Genomic DNA, 17,261 nt, shown 5'->3' with positions numbered 1-17,261 from the left:
CGCTGAGTTCAAACTCAAATAGAAGGAAAAACCGTGTCTTAAAACAAGTTCTCTTGAACATATTTCAAGGGTGTAAGCAGCTTCAGAAAGCTTTATCACAGCTCTGACTGTGACATTCAATTAAAATATGAGAGGGGCTTCCAATAATGACATATTACTTTTCTTCAGACAGGCATCATGCTGGTATGAGCAAAGAGTGGAGAGATTGCTAATGGAAAATGTCATTATAGTTCTAATGCCGGTGCAAATACATTTAAAAATAGTCATGTGTGTTGAGTAGTTGCGATTCCATGGCAGCTCTCTCAGCTGATGAGCACATTTTGGGTTCCTCTGCTAGTGGCAGACATTACTGACAACTGCTCCGCTGTAGAAAAGGGGAGGGTATGATCGGGTTACAGCATATGGGACAGCAGCTCGGGAAATATCCCCTCATCGGTCAGAGTGGCGTGAAAACCTCCTTACATGCAGCTCCCCCGAGCCACTCCACACTCCGGTTCATGAAATATTTAACCACCACTGTTGACAAGATATAGGTTTTAAGAAATTGAAAGTCTCTCCATCATTTTCCCGAACAAAAGCATTTTCTGCTCATTGAAAGACGACATGTATCCTCAGCGTGTCTCCTGTTTGTTGTATGATGTTAAAGATGTGTCGTATTATTTAAAACCTTTTTGTGAGGTTATATTAGCTGTGAGCTGTGGGAGGCTCAAATCTGTTTTTCAATCAAGGGTGGACCACATGTAAAGATTAGCAGTGATTCAAATAATCATATCCACAATCAGTTTAAAATGATTGCCACTGCGTTAATGTCTAAAATAAGGACTATTTGCAGATAGCAGATAAATAAAAGGCAATAAATGGCTGTTAGCAACTGTTTGCTCAATGTGATATTGTGACTGCGGTGCAGTATAGCAATGTTTATTGAAATGTTATTCATCAACCTTAACTTTTGCTAGCTTTTTTTTAAATGTTCATATTTATTGAGCACACAACCAGAAGTAGTGAGCAAGTTGACTTCTGACTTTTTCCCAGTCAATAAAAACAAACAAACAAACAAAAGAGGACAGAAAATATATCTGCTATGTTGGGTGTCCATTGTCAAAGGGCACATACAAGCTTGATCTAAGTTATCTTAAGTCCACATGAATTTTCAACTACATTAGAAATCATCAATTTCTCTCATCATTTCCAAGCAGAGCTCTATATAGGGGGTCAATCTTAAACTAATTTGTTGTTATCATCTACTTGCTTGTTGGTAATAATGTCTTAGCAATAATTAGGTTTATGTAAAACAGAAATTACATGCAGTGCAATCACACATTAAAACAAGTTGATGAGACAATGAATGAAATAAAGCAATACAACCCATGTCTAGTTAGAAGCAATATAATTATAAAAAAGTGTGGCAACTCATCATATTCCTAGTTTTTCTGTGGTTTGTTTTTTTTTCTACATAAAAAAAACCTGACAAAAGAGAATAAAACTGAAGCAGAGTGCAAAACTTAATTCCAGTGTGAAATGTTGTGAAACAACAGAAAACTGGTGAATAAGATAAAAGAGGGGTGTCTTTAATCATAACATGTACTTTTTCCCTAAATAAGTATATTTATAGCTCTCTACAAAACCTATATGTGTGGTTCCTCTCTCTTATCACATATCTATTAAGATATTTCATTCACATTTCTCAAATCCACATTTTTCATGCATTTTTAACCACACACAGTAAGTAGGCAGCCGCTCACGTTTTACTGGCTCACACAATGCACTTACGTTGCTCTATTTCGTAAATCTGTCTCACTTGGCTAATCTAAAATGTTCTTTTTATTCCAAAAAACATAATTAAGGAGCATGATACGGTGGTCGAGGTAGCAATTTATTTCATATTAAAGCGCTCATGACCTGATGCTCAGGAGATTTCCTCATTTTTAGTGATAAAGGTCAATGCAATTTGCCTTTCCAGGTCGTTATGACAAATTAGTCAACCGCAGTAGCAAGCCACATAAATTCATTCACCTTCCCATTTCCCAGTGGTAGGACAAAGTATTAAAAACACTGCTAACGCTGCTCTTGTGTCTAAGATCTGAACCTGTTTTTGTATTTTGGTCCAGATTTTAATCAGCCTCCATTGTTGCTGCCCTCAAGGCTTCTATTGAAATATAGCACTTCATATTATGCTCCTAAGAGATCCCTGTTGGATCATAAGTGAGAGGGAGACCGGTAAATTGGATGAATCTAATCATTCCAATTTGTTAAAAGCCTGATACATTGTTAGCAGAACAATAAGTCATAATTTAGGATGCCAGAGGCAGGCTAGACTTTCATTTGGTAAGTGTGCTCCAGTTTCCTTTCAAGGACTCATGCAATCTCGTGTCATTACAAAATTAATAACCCAAAGCGAGGGAAAACAGTGACTTTGTGGAGGTGAATGATGCAGACGCCCGGTCCTAAGGTGTCCACAGTTCTCATGATCAATTGAAGTGGTGCTTTTTCTTTCAGTTAATCTGATCCTTTGAATGATCTCTCCTTGTCTGCCCTTCCTCGCCACTATTGTTATCGTGTTTGATCTTAAGTTTCATGTTTTTGTGGTCCCCCTCTTTTTTTCCATCTTCTCCATCTTTTATCATCAGATAATAAATCATTTCAAAAAATGTATCTGCGTCCAGTTTACGCTTTGCCCACCTTTTTCGCAGCAGCCTATCTTTTTTGGAAGGACGTGATTCTTCCCTTGAGGGACTGTTTCCCTCTGATAAAGTGAAAAATGTGTGGATCGATGAGGGCATGGTCTGTTTTTGTGACCTGAAGCTGATGTTTTTGGTGTGTTTGTTTTCCTCTTAGGTGCGTCTTGAGTGGCCCACAGACCTGGCCGTGAGTCCCATGGACAACTCCCTGTATGTCCTGGACAACAACGTGGTGCTCCAAATCTCAGCAAACCATCAAGTTCGTATTGTAGCAGGCCGGCCGATGCACTGCCAAGTGCCTGGGATTGATCATTTCCTAATGAGCAAAGTGGCCATCCACGCCACCCTGGAGTCCGCCAATGCCCTAGCTGTGTCCCACAATGGCATTCTGTACATTGCTGAGTCAGATGAGAAGAAAATAAACAGAGTCCGACAGGTGTCCACGAACGGAGAGATCTCGCTGGTTGCAGGGGCACCAAGTGGCTGTGACTGCAAGACTGATGCCAACTGTGATTGTTACTCTGGAGACGAGGGCTATGCAAAGGATGCCAAGCTGAATGCACCCTCTTCGCTGGCAGTTTGTCCAGATGGAGAGCTGTACATCGCAGATCTGGGCAACATTCGTATCCGCTATGTGCGTAAAAACAAGCCCTATCTGAATCCCCTCACCATGTATGAGGTGTCTTCTCCCATTAATGACGAACTCTATCTGTTCGACTCAAACGGCAGCCACATTTTCACACAAAGCTTGACTACAGGAGACCACCTCTACAATTTGACATACACAGGAGGAGGGGATCTGAGCAGCATCACTGATAAGAACAAGAACACAGTGATCATCCGACGAGACACGACAGGAATGCCCCTGTGGCTGATGGTCCCTGACGGACAGACTTTCTGGTTCACCATTGGCACCAACACTGCCCTTAAAACTGTTGCCGCCCAGGGTCAAGAACTAGCTGTGATGACCTACCACGGAAGCTCAGGACTTCTTGCAACCAAGACGAATGAAAATGGATGGACAACCTTCTTTGAGTGAGTGATTTTTGCAACACACCTTTATAATCCACATAATCTGAGTCTGGATCCTAGTTCAGTTGATTATAGATTAGTGCTTTGCCACAGAGAGAAACTAAATAGATCTGTTAGATCTCTTGAATACAAAGTCATTTATAGAATATCTCTGCAGGCTCTGTATTTTTGTGGCACTAAATGCTATGATGCTTTAGTGAGGACATTTTTAGAGTTAAAGAGTTCAGAGTTTTTTGGCACATGACATACCTTCTTATGTCTGGATGTCTATGCCACTCAGAATACAGGACCTGTTCTAGTATGGGTGTAATCCTATTTGCTGTTTATAGGATTACTGCATGATATGTTGCTTATTTGCACCCTTGCTTGCAGTGACAGCATCCAGACCATGGCTTGTTTGGAGTTGTTGGGTACAGGAAAATAATAGATTGGACAGAGGTAGTAATTGATCGAGGCAAACCACACATTGTGAGGGAACAGTCAGATGCTCCCACATGCTGCAGCTTGTAAACCCTGGATTTCATGTTCTTGTGACTTCCACTGAGCAATCTGTCCCTTAGCCTAATATGCTGTACCGAGGGAACCTCTGCTAACTGGTTGTCACTCCAAAAAAGTGTGATTAAGCAGATTGGCTGGTCAGACATCTGTTACACCTCGCTGGAGGAATAGAACACTCTGACACATAATCAGGTGCTCTGTTTAGTCTGGGTAGACATTTATCACCTGTGTTTGATGTGGTTGTCATCCGAGACGCTTGAACTGAAAAAAAAGACGCAGCGGAAATGGCACAAATGCAGCCATGCAAAGGCATTTCTCAAGGTAGAGTGAATTGCCTACGGCTTAAACAAATCCAGTGGGTGGTTGGAATTGTGAATTATTTCTCTGTAAATGGCTGCTATTATCACCTTTGAGCTTAGTCTTACCCATTATGTAATGAAAATAGTGAGTTGCCATAGCACCGTTAAGGCAAAGGGATTTTGTAAGATGCAACGCAAACAATGATAGAGATGTTTCAAATTTCTCTGAAAATAAAATGTCACCTTGACTTTAAGGAAATAGAAAACAAGTGCAGCATTTTCAAGATGTTTGAAAGACACATGTATTATTCAAACACAGAGTTAACATGAAAGAAAAAGAGGATACTGTGATGTGTACACATATTATTCCAGAGTTGCATCATTGTTTGGCTTTGGCTCAGGGGGGATGGCAGGTCATGCACTAATCATGGGGTTGGTGGTTCAATCTGCAGATCCTCCTCTTCACATGCTCAAGGGCACTCAAAGTGTCCTTGAGTGGAGCAGGACACTGGACCTCCAATTGCTCCTGATAGGCCGTGCATAATAGCCCACCGCCATCTGTGTGTATGTGTGTGTGTGTCTGTGTGTGTGTGTGTGAGTGAAAGGGTGAACAAGATACAAAATGCAAAATGCTTTGTTTAAAAGGAGTCAATTTAAGCCTCTGGTAATGTAAGGGAAACAAAGCAAAGGTTCATTTAGGTTGTAGAGCCATCGCCCTATTATCACTTAAAGGTTATGTTCTTATCATAGAGCAGTTCGGTATTGGCCAAGAGAGTGCTCATTAAATGTTGGTAAAGATTCGATTCATATTTCTTTTTCAATTTCTTTAACATTGCGGGATAGAGCGTTTAACAACATTTTTGTTGATATCTCAGAGAATATTTAGTTAAGGAGACTGATATTAATAATTTTGTGCAATTTGGTGCAGATTCATATGAAAATATTTTTTTTAAATTTTGATTTAGTTATTTTTAATGTGGTTTAACTGCACTATTGGGCCTTGGCACATATATTTGCTCTCCTGAACACCATTCTAATTATTACTATTACTATCACTATTATTATTAGTACTACTAGTAGTTGTAGTATTATAATTATGTTGTTATAATTATATTAATTCCCATTTTTATTCTCTTTCAAATTGTGAAATGCTTCCATACTTCAGATAGTCCCTGTTTTAATTTGGACCTCGTAGAGTTTTTTTTTTCAGAATAATTGGATTAGGAGGTCACGCCACCACCTGAGGGTCAAAACAATAATTTGCTATCATCCAGATTTATCTCCGCTCAACAAAGTGCACAGCTAAATATTTTAAGCGATATTAATTTTTTTTTAATTAGTGCACTGTTCTTGTCCTGCCGCCAATAGATTTAGATCAATTTGTATGACTGCAGAAGTGAAACATAGAGGATTGACTGGAGAACAAAAGACATCTGGTACATTGTCTTACTTTCCCTGACACTCTCATCTGCTCTGACATTTACTGTAAACGCAGATGCTCCGCTGACCTCCTAATGTTTCTGTTGTAATGATAAGTGCTCACACTTAGGGGTTACTGTAAATCTATTAAATCATCTGAAGGATGCCTAATTGTTCTCTTTGCCTCCAATTAACAGGGCAGTGATTCTGTTAAGCAGCAGATATGAATTAGCTGCTGGGTTCGAGAATATGTTCGAGAATATGTTCTTCAGTTGATCAGGAACAGTAACACCTAAATCATGTAAATCAACTTGCCTGTATGTTTTTGTCTCTATAGTCATTAGCCACATGTGTTCTGAAATGTACAGGCAGCAACTGGAAGTGAAAACATAAGAGTAACTGTGTGTAAAGCAGAGTTTAGGTATGCTTCAGGGGACACTGATGTGAAGTGTCCGGCCTATTGTTGGGCGCCAGCGTGAAAGGTCATAGAGTTAGCATGTGACACAGGGGTGATGCAATCTGAATGGACTTGTGTGGCCATCCGTGGGGAAAGCAGTCCTCTTCCTTCTGCTGAGAACGCTGCCCCCGCATGCCCCTCATGTCCAGAGAAAGTAAGCTAATAGGCAGCTGAGCCGAGGCACGGCCATTACGGCTCAGCGGTGAAGCCCGAGGAATGGCTCCAGCTCAAGGCCCTAATTGAGACGGAGAGAGTTTGGGTCAGTGATCAAGCTGGGGTGTGCAGCATCGCTCAAGACTGCGATTTCTTTCTTGTGGCCTCAGTCTTTTGTGCGGAGTTGACAGTAAAAGAGGGACACCCTTTTTGTCAAATGAATGGACCAGTTAAAAGTACCGGGCATATAACGTGCAACTCGTCTTGCCTTCGCTGCAAAAACTTTGATTGTTACAGAGGGAGAATGACTCGCCGATAAAATAGAGGCGGTATCAAAAGAAATCAAATGCTTTAGATATAAATGACTCTGCTATTTAGTATTTCCTGAAGTGGGAGGCTGGGGTTGAAATGCATCTATGAATCCCAGTCCCTGCAGTTGAAATCAGATAACGTTTATCTCTGGGAGATGATTCCTCTCTCACTCTTCCTCTCCATATTGGATATTTGAGATGGCAGCGCTGAGGAAATATCCGTAAACCAGCACCCACCATCTCATTTATTAGAGGCTTTATTATGGCAGGCGGCAACATCGAAGAGGGCTTTCCAATCTGTATTCAGCGTGCAGATAAAAGTCTTCATTCTAAGTAACGCACCGTTCACTCACTCCTATTCTGGAACACTGGCAATCTGAGAGATTTCAAATTGTTTCATGCTGATGTGCTCTGAGTGAAATGAAACAATCTGGCCACTCATGTTCCTGTTTTTGATGAACTGACAGATCTCTTGAAGGAGTCGCACCTCACTGCGCCTGTTTCATAGACTGTATCATGAGATGAGGAGATATCGCTAATCTTTAAACTAATAAGCAGATTTCCGAATGTGACGAGGTGTGTGCTTTTCTTTTTTCGTTGTCAATAAGTGCTTCCGTCCTTTAAAGGTTACTCCTGAGCAGCATTGATATTCATGTCTCATCCATTGGAAGCGCTAGAAAAGTTCAAACTTGTTCAACTCATTCACGAAGTTGCACATTTTGTACGAGTTGTGCTGATTGTGCTCCGGTGATTAAAGCCAATAGTTTGTGAGTTTTATTACCTGGCGCTGCCAACATCGATGGATTTGTTGTCGTGTTTACTGCCGGCGTTTGACGCATTTTCACAATTTGTGACACCGAGAGGGAAATCTCAGGCTCTGCAAAAAAAAAAAATCCTCCTACAGTAATTACTGCTTGATCAGTTTATCCTACAGAACTCATAATCACAGTAAATCTAAGATGACAGAGCAACTCATTAGTCACATTTATGCACCTTCATGAATTTTATGCAAACCTGACCAGCATTTATGATGATGATGATGGCGTCTTTATGTTTTAACAAATCTCACCCCTGACTGGTAAATGTCTTATCTTGGCAAAGCCCTATAGATTATCCTGCTACCGTTACTGTTTACACACAGCTTCAGATGACATGCCCGTTTTCTTTGGCTCACCAGTGTATTTCTTTGTAGGTATGACACTTACGGGCGTCTGACAAACATCACTTACCCGACGGGCCGAGTGAGCAGCTACCGCACGGACGCCGACAGCTCAGTCCGCATCCAGGCGGAGGGCTCCAACAAAGAGGACATCACCGTCACCACCAACCTGTCAGCCTCTGGCACCTTCTACACACTCATGCAGGGTAAGTGTCTGTAGCTCGTAGGTGGAGCTGGTGATGTTTAGGGTGTTTTATAAAACATTTTTGTTGCTGTTTATCTATAAGTTATTCTTACTGACTGTAAATATCATAAACTTCCAGCACTGCAATTTGCACGCTTTTATTTGTTTATATAAAAGACTTAAGTACTCTTGACATATATTTTGTGAAAGCAACCCTCATTTTAAAAGATTTAAGCATTTTTCAGACATGAACTTTCAGTAATCTCCTGAAATTACTTTACATGAGAACAGAAATGTCAGTGGCTCCAAACAATCTGTGGAGTTTTCCTTGCCAGCTCCCCAATACCACTCCAGATGAAGTCCAAATAAGCCATTGTGAGAAAGCAAGGGAAACTGAAAAATGCAAAAAGAATACCTCAGGATGACAATGATGTTATATACAGTAAATATACGCTGGCTAACTTGGTGGCAGTACGAGCCAAAGCCACCCTCCATGTGCCTAGAGAAAAACATTTAATTTGAGCAGCAGAATTTATTTGTCATGTCCTACCTCCTGCATGGTGCTCCACTTCTCGCCAGAACAACCCGAACATTTTCCTGTTGTTGTGAACGAGTCTGACCCCAGAATCTCCTCCTGCGTTCCTCATATGTGAAAGGCAAAAATCAGAAAAGGTCTGGAGCACACTGTGCACGCTGTGTCTGAAAACGACTTTAGTGTCAGGGATTGTCCCCAGTCGCCATTGTAGCAGGGTTTTATGTGCTTTTCGGATCCTTTAAGGTGTGTTGCAAGGGCCAATAGCTCTTTGTACGACGCCCGAAGACGAATAATTTAGGATAAGGGATGAGCCTCCTTAAGTAAGGGATTCCTGACAAGCGCCCTCTGACACAGTCTGGTGTGGCAGATTGTTTAAACTGGTAAATGGTAAATTGTACTAATAAAAAGTACATAAACATATGTCAATTTTGTTACTGTTTTGTGGTGGAGGCTGGCCTCGGATACAGATCCCTGAGTATATAGAACGTCAACCTCCTGCATGGTTAAACCAGGAGTTAGATTAGGAACTAGAAAGGCACTCAGAGAGTACTTATCTCCACTGAGACCCAACAGTCCCCCGATAAAATCACATTTAAGATCCAGATCCGGACCAAGTTACACACACTCATAAATACCAGTTTCCTAAAAAAGACAGTTTTTCTTTATCAAGATCCATTTTTCTGCATCCTTCCTCTTGTGGTAATATGTCCTATAGTTTTTGCGTAATCCTGCGAAATAACAGACAAACAAAAACTGATGGAAACACAACCTCCTTAGCGGAGGTAATTATTTCTGTGTGTTTTGAGTGAACAGACTTCAAATGAAGATGTAATGACTCATTGCTTATCAGTCACAGAGCTTTTCCACAGTCAAATTTATTGCGGCTCTGTTTTTAATAAAAAATACGTTGTGCAACTTCCATTTACCAAAATGGAAAATTGAATTGATTTTCTGTCATAAAACACAGCCCTGCTTGTCCATATCAGGCCCTCCAGGTTTTGGACAATTAGCGAGAGATGCAGACAGAGGATGGACAGATTCTGTTCTGATTACCTAGTGATTTTCTGGACCTGCTCCACCCGCATCCTTATACCTGCTAATGTTTGATTTGTGTTTGAATGTGTCCTCCACCCTCTTGTCCCACTGACTCACTGCGACAGAAGATGAAACTCTCCAGTTTCCACTGTTGCACAAAGGAGCGGTCACCTCCGCGTTGTGACCTTGTCTTAGACATCTGCTTGTGAGAGGAGCGGCGCCAGGAACTCTGCTGTTAATTAATTCACTGTTGTCTGCTTTGTACGCTTGCAACTGTGGTGATCACATAACACATGCATGCACTGCCTTGATTCCTTCCTGGTCATCTATTAATGGGATTGTCCTCCTCCGTGCGAGCTTCAACGCACCGCAAGGTTAATTGTGTCGTTATGCGAAGCTGATAACCATAAAATTCAAAAGATTGCAGATTAATTTTTTTCCAGGTGAAGACTCATCACAAGATCATAAAATATATTGTATATAAAAGCCAAACATGACTTTTCAAATGTGAATATACTGCTGAATATAATATTGAAATGAAATGAAACTGAAATCATCAATCAAACTGAGATCCAAGTGTGGAATAATATCATCATATTCCACTTGAGTAGCTGTTAGTAGCATGAACAGTTACTGTAATAATAATTTAAGTGAACTACAACTGTATTATTTAATTTTCTCATCTAACTAAGGTTTGCAGGGTCGTAAAAAAAATCTCAAATTTGATAGAATTAATTTCAGTCTTCAATACGTCATAATTATCTTAACATTCAGTCCATCACACTTTTAATTCTTTATTCTGACAGTTATTTTGTAATGTCCTGATTTGTATTTGATAATTGAAAATACTGAGCCTCAGAATGATGGTCAGGTGTGCTGTTCTATCATTTGTTTTCCTTTAAGCAGACTACAGCCCCATTTAAATGTCAGCACAGGTCAGATCCTTCCCCTGATGCTCTGTGTGTATGCATTAGCACGAACATCCCAGTTCAGCAGTATTTCCAGCTTCATCTGGTCTCAAAGGCCTCCTTTTGGCCGGGTGTGTCCCAGAGGCCTTTCGGTCAACCGTCCAAGGTGTCTGCATGATGGAGCGAGGTGAGGGCCAGTGCAAGGTCATCCCTGCCTCCTCCGCCCACTTCTCTTGTCTCAGTATCACAATGTGTCCTGTGGCGCTCGGTGCATAAGAGCAAAACACGAAACGGCCTCGGATCCTGTGAAGTTCATTGTTATTCTCTGTGATTAATAAAGAAATCGTCACAGCCACTTTGCCCTGACATGTCAACATGAGAAAATTAAAGTGCAATGTTTTGATTTTCTTTTTCCTTCTGTTAAATGAAGTCTACTAATTAATTTAATGTTTGACAAGCCATTAATTTGGCTTTGCTCTTAATGAGAATAATATTCGTCCTGGTCCCTGTCAGTCGACTGATAGGAGGCGAGAAGGAGACATCTCTGATGAATGTACATGAGATGCTCAGTGGAAACATTAGTCACTGGTCTGGAGCTGGAACACAGGCTGTCGTCACCTGGGGACAGTAACAGACAGGCTCAGATTTATCCCCTGAGTGTGACTGAGTGTGTGTGTGTCTGTGCATGTGTGTGCGTGCGTGCATGTGTGTGTGTGTTCTTGCTGTTTCGCCCTGCTTTCTCTGTGGCCACAGGCAAGCTTGAATCTTTGATAGTTTTCATTCTTCCATATCCTCGAGGCTGCTGCAACAGCTGTAAAACTTTACTGACGCTGGGAAACCTCTCACTATTGATCTTTGTTGTCACAGACCCAATATTATTGCAGGGGTTCAGTTGAATACTGCTGTTAATGGCTTTCTTTTTGCTGAGCAGCCATTTTGGGTCATTATGTTTGTGTCTGACCGGGATGAATATTAGATTTAGTCCTCCTACATCAGCTGCAAAGAGGCTCTGTGTGTTTGTGTGTCTCCTTCCCATCCTAATTATAATCATTTTCCCCCATGCTCCCTCTGCAGATCAAGTACGCAACAGCTATTTCATTGGCCTGGATGGCTCGCTGCGGCTAGTGTTGGCCAATGGCATGGAGGTCTCCCTGCACACCGAGCCCCACCTGCTGGCTGGCACCGTCAACCCCACAGTCAGCAAGAGGAACGTGACCCTGGCCATCGACAATGGCCTCAACCTAGTGGAGTGGAGGCAGAGGAAGGAGCAGGCCCGCGGCCAGGTCACTGTTTATGGACGCAGATTAAGGGTAAGCGTGCCAGCTTCGCTAAAAGTGACTGGTGCTCACACACACTTTAAAAGGATCACAAGGTGACTGTTTAAAAATGGATGAGGGTGAGGAAAATTTCTATCTGGTTCAAAATGGAATTGAATTCCAGGATGTGACCGCACTCTCTGCAATTTATCCCTGAATGAAAAACTTCTGCATTCTTCAGCATAAGTCTGAGTTGAGGGCTCACACATATAGAACCTGTTCACTGGAGAAGTTTGTAAGAGGGCAACTTTCAGACTGACTGTGCTGTGTGTCTCCAAATGAATCTTAATATGATTGAAGCAGCCTTTATCTTAGGTTTGAACAAATGACTCAGCATTTTGCATTGCAATGTGTCATGAGGGGTCTAAAATGCAAAATCATTTGAGGAAAGAAAACTGAATCTGGCCACAATGCAATGCATCTATATCACTTACAAACACACATTGTTAATTTTAACATGCATAATGTAATTCTATTGTTTATATCTTATCATTATTGACACAAACCAGTAAATTATTTTCACTGCGATAAGTTTGCAAGATTTAAAATATCATAAATATATATATCATATCTATAAAGTGCTGTGCAGTGTTTGGGATTTATTGGTCTCTCAGATGTTTTACAAAATTAACTTCCTGAATCATATCAGAGCTTTTCACACTACACAAATTGCATTTTTTTAACTCAGACTTCTTTTCTTTCATCTGAAAGTGTCCAGTGACTCAAGCTTGGCCGATAAAAATCAGCCAATATGAGGCTTTCACAGACAGATTGGTATCTGTGTTTATGTTTTTGTCAATATGAAAACCCCTTTAGAAGGGGTTTGATAACGACAAGTTAGGAATCATTGCCAATTCTTTTTCAAATTCACATATATTGGCTGACATATCTATTTTTCTCTCCATTCATCTTCCCAAGGTTACGTTCGATTAATGTTTAATCATACAACATCTGGATATCTGTAGAAGCAGTAAAGGATCCCGGTTGATTGTCTGTTATGTTTTTCTTGGGTTTCCCAGGCAAATAACAACTTGGTTTAAGTTGTCTTCCACATTCCCTGGGAGGTGACACAGCTAATGGGGAGGTGCCACTTTGTCTGTCGTTGGCTGTTCATTTAATGGCCCTGTTGTCCCTTTGGAAGTGAAAGCTTCTAATGTATGTTACAGACAATGGCCCAGGGGGCGAGATAGGAAATGGGAGCAGCCTAATGGCGAGAGCAGAGGGGATGAACAGAGCTGGGATCATTGAGCGACCTTGAGTGGCATGTCAAGTGATATTATGTGGGTGGCTGGGTGAGTGTGTGGCAGGCACTGTGTGAGGCAGGGGGTTGTCTCGTGTGCAGAGCAGAGTGATGCATGGGAAAAGGAGCAAAGCACAGATCCTTGTTCTTCTCGCAAAGAGCAAAGCATTTAGGTTGTTGCTGTTTGTTTATCAGACTGTAAACTTTGTTACATTGTGGAACTACACGTGCGTGTGCTCGTGTTCTGCTCCTCGTGTCCTCAGGGTAAGTGGGTTTCTGACAGTGCTCCGTTTGTCCCCCTCCACAGTGACACCCTGCCTCACCACAGTGATCATGATTTACGCCGCCAAGGCACAATAATGGTTTATCTCCTCAGAAGAAAGCCCTCCTCTTAAAGTAGTGTGTACATTAATCTAGCAAGAATCTTCAAACGCTTTAAAGGGACAAAAGGCAAGATTTGCTCTCTGTTATACTAGGGCTACCCCTACAGTTGGGTGGAATAATTTAACTCCAGTAAATTAGAGTTGTAGTCTGAGCTAGTGTTAAGAAACCTGCCACCTCAGAAGACAAAGAACCTGATAAGGTTTTTGGGATCAGACAGTGATTCTTTGCAAATCTATTGCAGAAATCAAATTGCTAAACTTACTTGCTAAACCTCTACATTTCTCACACAGCCCATCATCAAGCAGGGAGACCAGGTCACAGCAAACAAGCAGAAGTTATGATTTAGTTTCTGATAAAAATGCTCAGATATTCTTCTTGTTCTCTTGTTTCTCGTCTTTGTTTCCTCTGACCAAGCTCCTCTTCAGTTTTTCGGCTGCTCTGCCATGATGTCCGTACTGAGAATGTCAAGCTACTAATCTTTTAGAGCTATAGCTGCTAACTTTGGCACCTTGTTGTGTGCCGTATACCTTAAAGCAGGTCGTAGTGTTCGAGCGGGCGCTTTGGTAATAACCAACATGCCATTGTTTCTATTTTAAGTTATAAAAACATAAGAATACTTGGCTGATATCTCTGTCTCATCACAGCGTCTTATAATGTTGGGCTGTTTGTTCAAAAGAAGTACAAGATGGCAACAAATGAAATTAGAGAATTTAGAATGAGTTTTCTTTGATTGCAGTGATAGAATAAACAAAACTGATGTTTTTGAAGAACGAGTAATTGTTGAATTAATCATGAAACTGTTCAAAGACACTTTCACTGGTAAAACGACAGATTGAGAATGTCACTCGACAACATCGTTGCTTGTATTGATTGAGAGATGAGACGTTGTCTGTAATGTTTTATTTTGAGTAGATCTGATGTAATATTCTGGGTCTAATGTAATGTAATAGTCTTTTTTTTCCCTACATGTCTCCTTTCTTTTAGAAGCTCATTTTCGAGTCGATGTCCAATTTAAAATGATTCCTCTTGAGTGGGTTTTCATTCTCGAGGGATTGTGGGAACTCTGCTATAAGAGTTTTTTTTTTTTTTTTTTTTTTTCACCCTGTTGAGTCTTTGGCGAACCCGATTCTGGCATTTGGAACTTTCTCTCTCTTACACCTTATTTTATTTTGTGAACAATCTCAACACAATCTTGTAAGACAGGTGGCGGGCCTGTGCTGCCTATGACTGCCTTACTCACTTATCTGTAAGAATCTAAGTAGTTTAAGAAATGTCCTAACAAGTGTAGCAATTTCTTTTCTGTCAGTGAAGTCTGTATGTGAAGGTAAAATAGAGGATAATGACAAATGTGAGCCACCTTTCTATTCCTAGACCCCCCACTCTAGTCTCAGGGATCAGATTGTTTGTGCTACTCACACACCACACAATCGTTTTCCTCATGAATCTGTTGCTTTTAGTGCAACGTAATCCTCTCAATTAGGTATCAGTGACCTTAATTGCCTCTGGTGTAATTGTCCCTTCACAGATGAGAGACCTAAGCATCCTTTTTCCCAACATGAAATTGAAAAAGTGCAGCTTCTCAGCAAACCCACCTCGGCCTGCGCCGTGGCATGTGTCTGGGCGGCAGCCAGAAGCAGCTTTCTGAGCCGCCTTAAGATGGTTTCAAGCCTTGCCAAGTATTTCAGCTCGCCAAATGGTAGCACACCGGAAAAAAACATGACTAGAGTACAGAATCCGAGTAGTTTTAAGAGACATCTTCCAAAATCTACCACATGAAGTAAGTGATTGTTTGAGGATTCACTCTGACCTACAACCTAAAGTCCTTTTCTTTTCTTCTCTTTGTGTATTTCTTCACTAGCTTCTGCTCACAGAGGCTGTTGGGAAACATGAGCCATTTTCAGATAATAACTCTAGAAACTTTGCAGACAACTGGATCAAGACATTTTCCAGAGTTTGCCTTTCACATACGAACTATGCAGCGGGGTCACTGTGCATTCACATAGTCCTTTAAAGGTCCTATATCCTCGGTTGTAGGGTTGTTGTTCCAACTTTGTATTTTTGATTAGATTTTTTGTTGGAATATGGTAAAAAAAAAACACCGTAAACAAAATCTGTTGTATTTATATGTTTAGACATTCAACCAACACCTTGACACCTCTTTCTAATATTTGAATTAAATGAAGAGCAAAGAAAAAGAATCAACTGTGACTGATATACAGTTTGCAAATCGCAAAAGTATAACATTTAACATGCTCTCACCATAAGCTACTAGTTAGAGCTGTTTGTAAAATGATGTAGACTTTCTGAGTTTGTTCCGACCCGAAAGCAAATTTTTCCAATTATTCCATATAACGCTCAGTCAGGCGCATTCACAACAACACAGGAAAATGTCCGGAGCAACTGACTCGGACGTTAGTGTTCCCACAGTCAGACCCTCCACATAATTTCAGAAGAAAGCTCAGTGTCTGAAATCAGTGGAAGACAGTGGATTTGTCTCTGTTCTGACCCAGACACTGTTGAGAGCACTGTTTGGCTCTGATCGAAGGGTCACTGTGTGCAGCCTCACGCAGTCAAAAGAGCGAAAAAAAGCAAAGTGTCATTTAAACAATCTTCTGAGTCACACGGCAGGAGAATTGATTTTTTTTCTCCCAATTTACAGAAATGGCTAAATAAAATGAGAGTCATCTGCGCCGGGTAATTCCTTTCAGTGAGCAGGGAAAATGAATTTAATGATCAATGTGACTCTAATGTTTTGTGCATGAATAGGCATACTCCCCCTAATACTGCTGAATTTTTATACAAACAAAGAAATATGGTAATTCTTATAATTTCATCAGTTCAGTGGCTCCTGCAGTCCTGAGATACAGCTTCTCTGCTGTAATTAAAAGCTCTGAAAAGAAAGAAGAACATAAAATAATCACTTTGTGATTAAAGCTCTCCTCATAAGGTCCCACCTTGGAGGAGCCAGGCACCAATTCCTCTCATTTCAAGCATCCAAACATGTTTATTCCCTCGTGGTGGAGCTGATGTGGTCTAATTACATTTTTCTTATTATCTGCTTCCTCTCCTCTATAGGTTCATAACAGGAACTTGCTGTCACTGGACTTTGATCGAATCACCAGAACAGAAAAGGTCTATGATGACCACAGGAAGTTCACCTTACGAATCCACTACGACCATGCTGGACGGCCCACTCTGTGGGCGCCAAGCAGTCGTCTGAATGGAGTCAACGTCACCTACTCCCCTGGGGGGCATGTGGCCGGTATCCAGAGAGGCACCATGTCTGTTCGCATGGAGTATGACCAGAACGGCAGAATCACCTCCCAGATATTCGCTGATGGTAAATCGTGGAGCTACACATACCTTGAGAAGGTACGAATTGTTTGCACTATAACGTTGATTAAATGGTTTCAAGATAAAAAATGTAATAAAAGATGATGGGGACAAGTTGTACCGTTAAAATGTGGAGATGTGTTGGGGCAAGAACCTTGACGGGAATCTTTAGACTGGAGTTAAAAGTTAACTTGTAATACTTCAGCACTGTTTGTGCCGAATTATCAGCCTTGAGAACAGATATCAGCAGAATTGTAATTATAACCTGTCTGGTGCAGCACGGATGTTCAACTTTGTTCTAGTCTGACAGCAGAGTTCAA

At 41.1% G+C, this 17,261-nt stretch overlaps 1 protein-coding gene across 12 annotated transcripts in view; it reads left to right on the top strand.

The window, feature by feature from the left end:
- Positions 1-17,261, top strand: part of tenm4 (teneurin transmembrane protein 4) — a 159,138-nt gene that overhangs the window by 129,148 nt on the left and 12,729 nt on the right. For all 12 annotated transcript variants that reach the window (XM_069534265.1, XM_069534264.1, XM_069534263.1 and 9 more), the window contains 4 exons: positions 2,836-3,713; positions 8,040-8,212; positions 11,743-11,978; positions 16,684-16,980. In XM_069534265.1, coding sequence (XP_069390366.1) covers positions 2,836-3,713; positions 8,040-8,212; positions 11,743-11,978; positions 16,684-16,980 — 1,584 coding nt within the window. The remainder of the gene's footprint in view (positions 1-2,835; positions 3,714-8,039; positions 8,213-11,742; positions 11,979-16,683; positions 16,981-17,261) is intronic.

This window comes from Paralichthys olivaceus, chromosome 11, assembly GCF_024713975.1.
Source record: "Paralichthys olivaceus isolate ysfri-2021 chromosome 11, ASM2471397v2, whole genome shotgun sequence".
Lineage (NCBI taxonomy): Eukaryota > Metazoa > Chordata > Actinopteri > Pleuronectiformes > Paralichthyidae > Paralichthys > Paralichthys olivaceus.
Note: the sequence above shows the minus strand (reverse complement) of the source record. Positions and strands in the feature narration are given on the sequence as shown.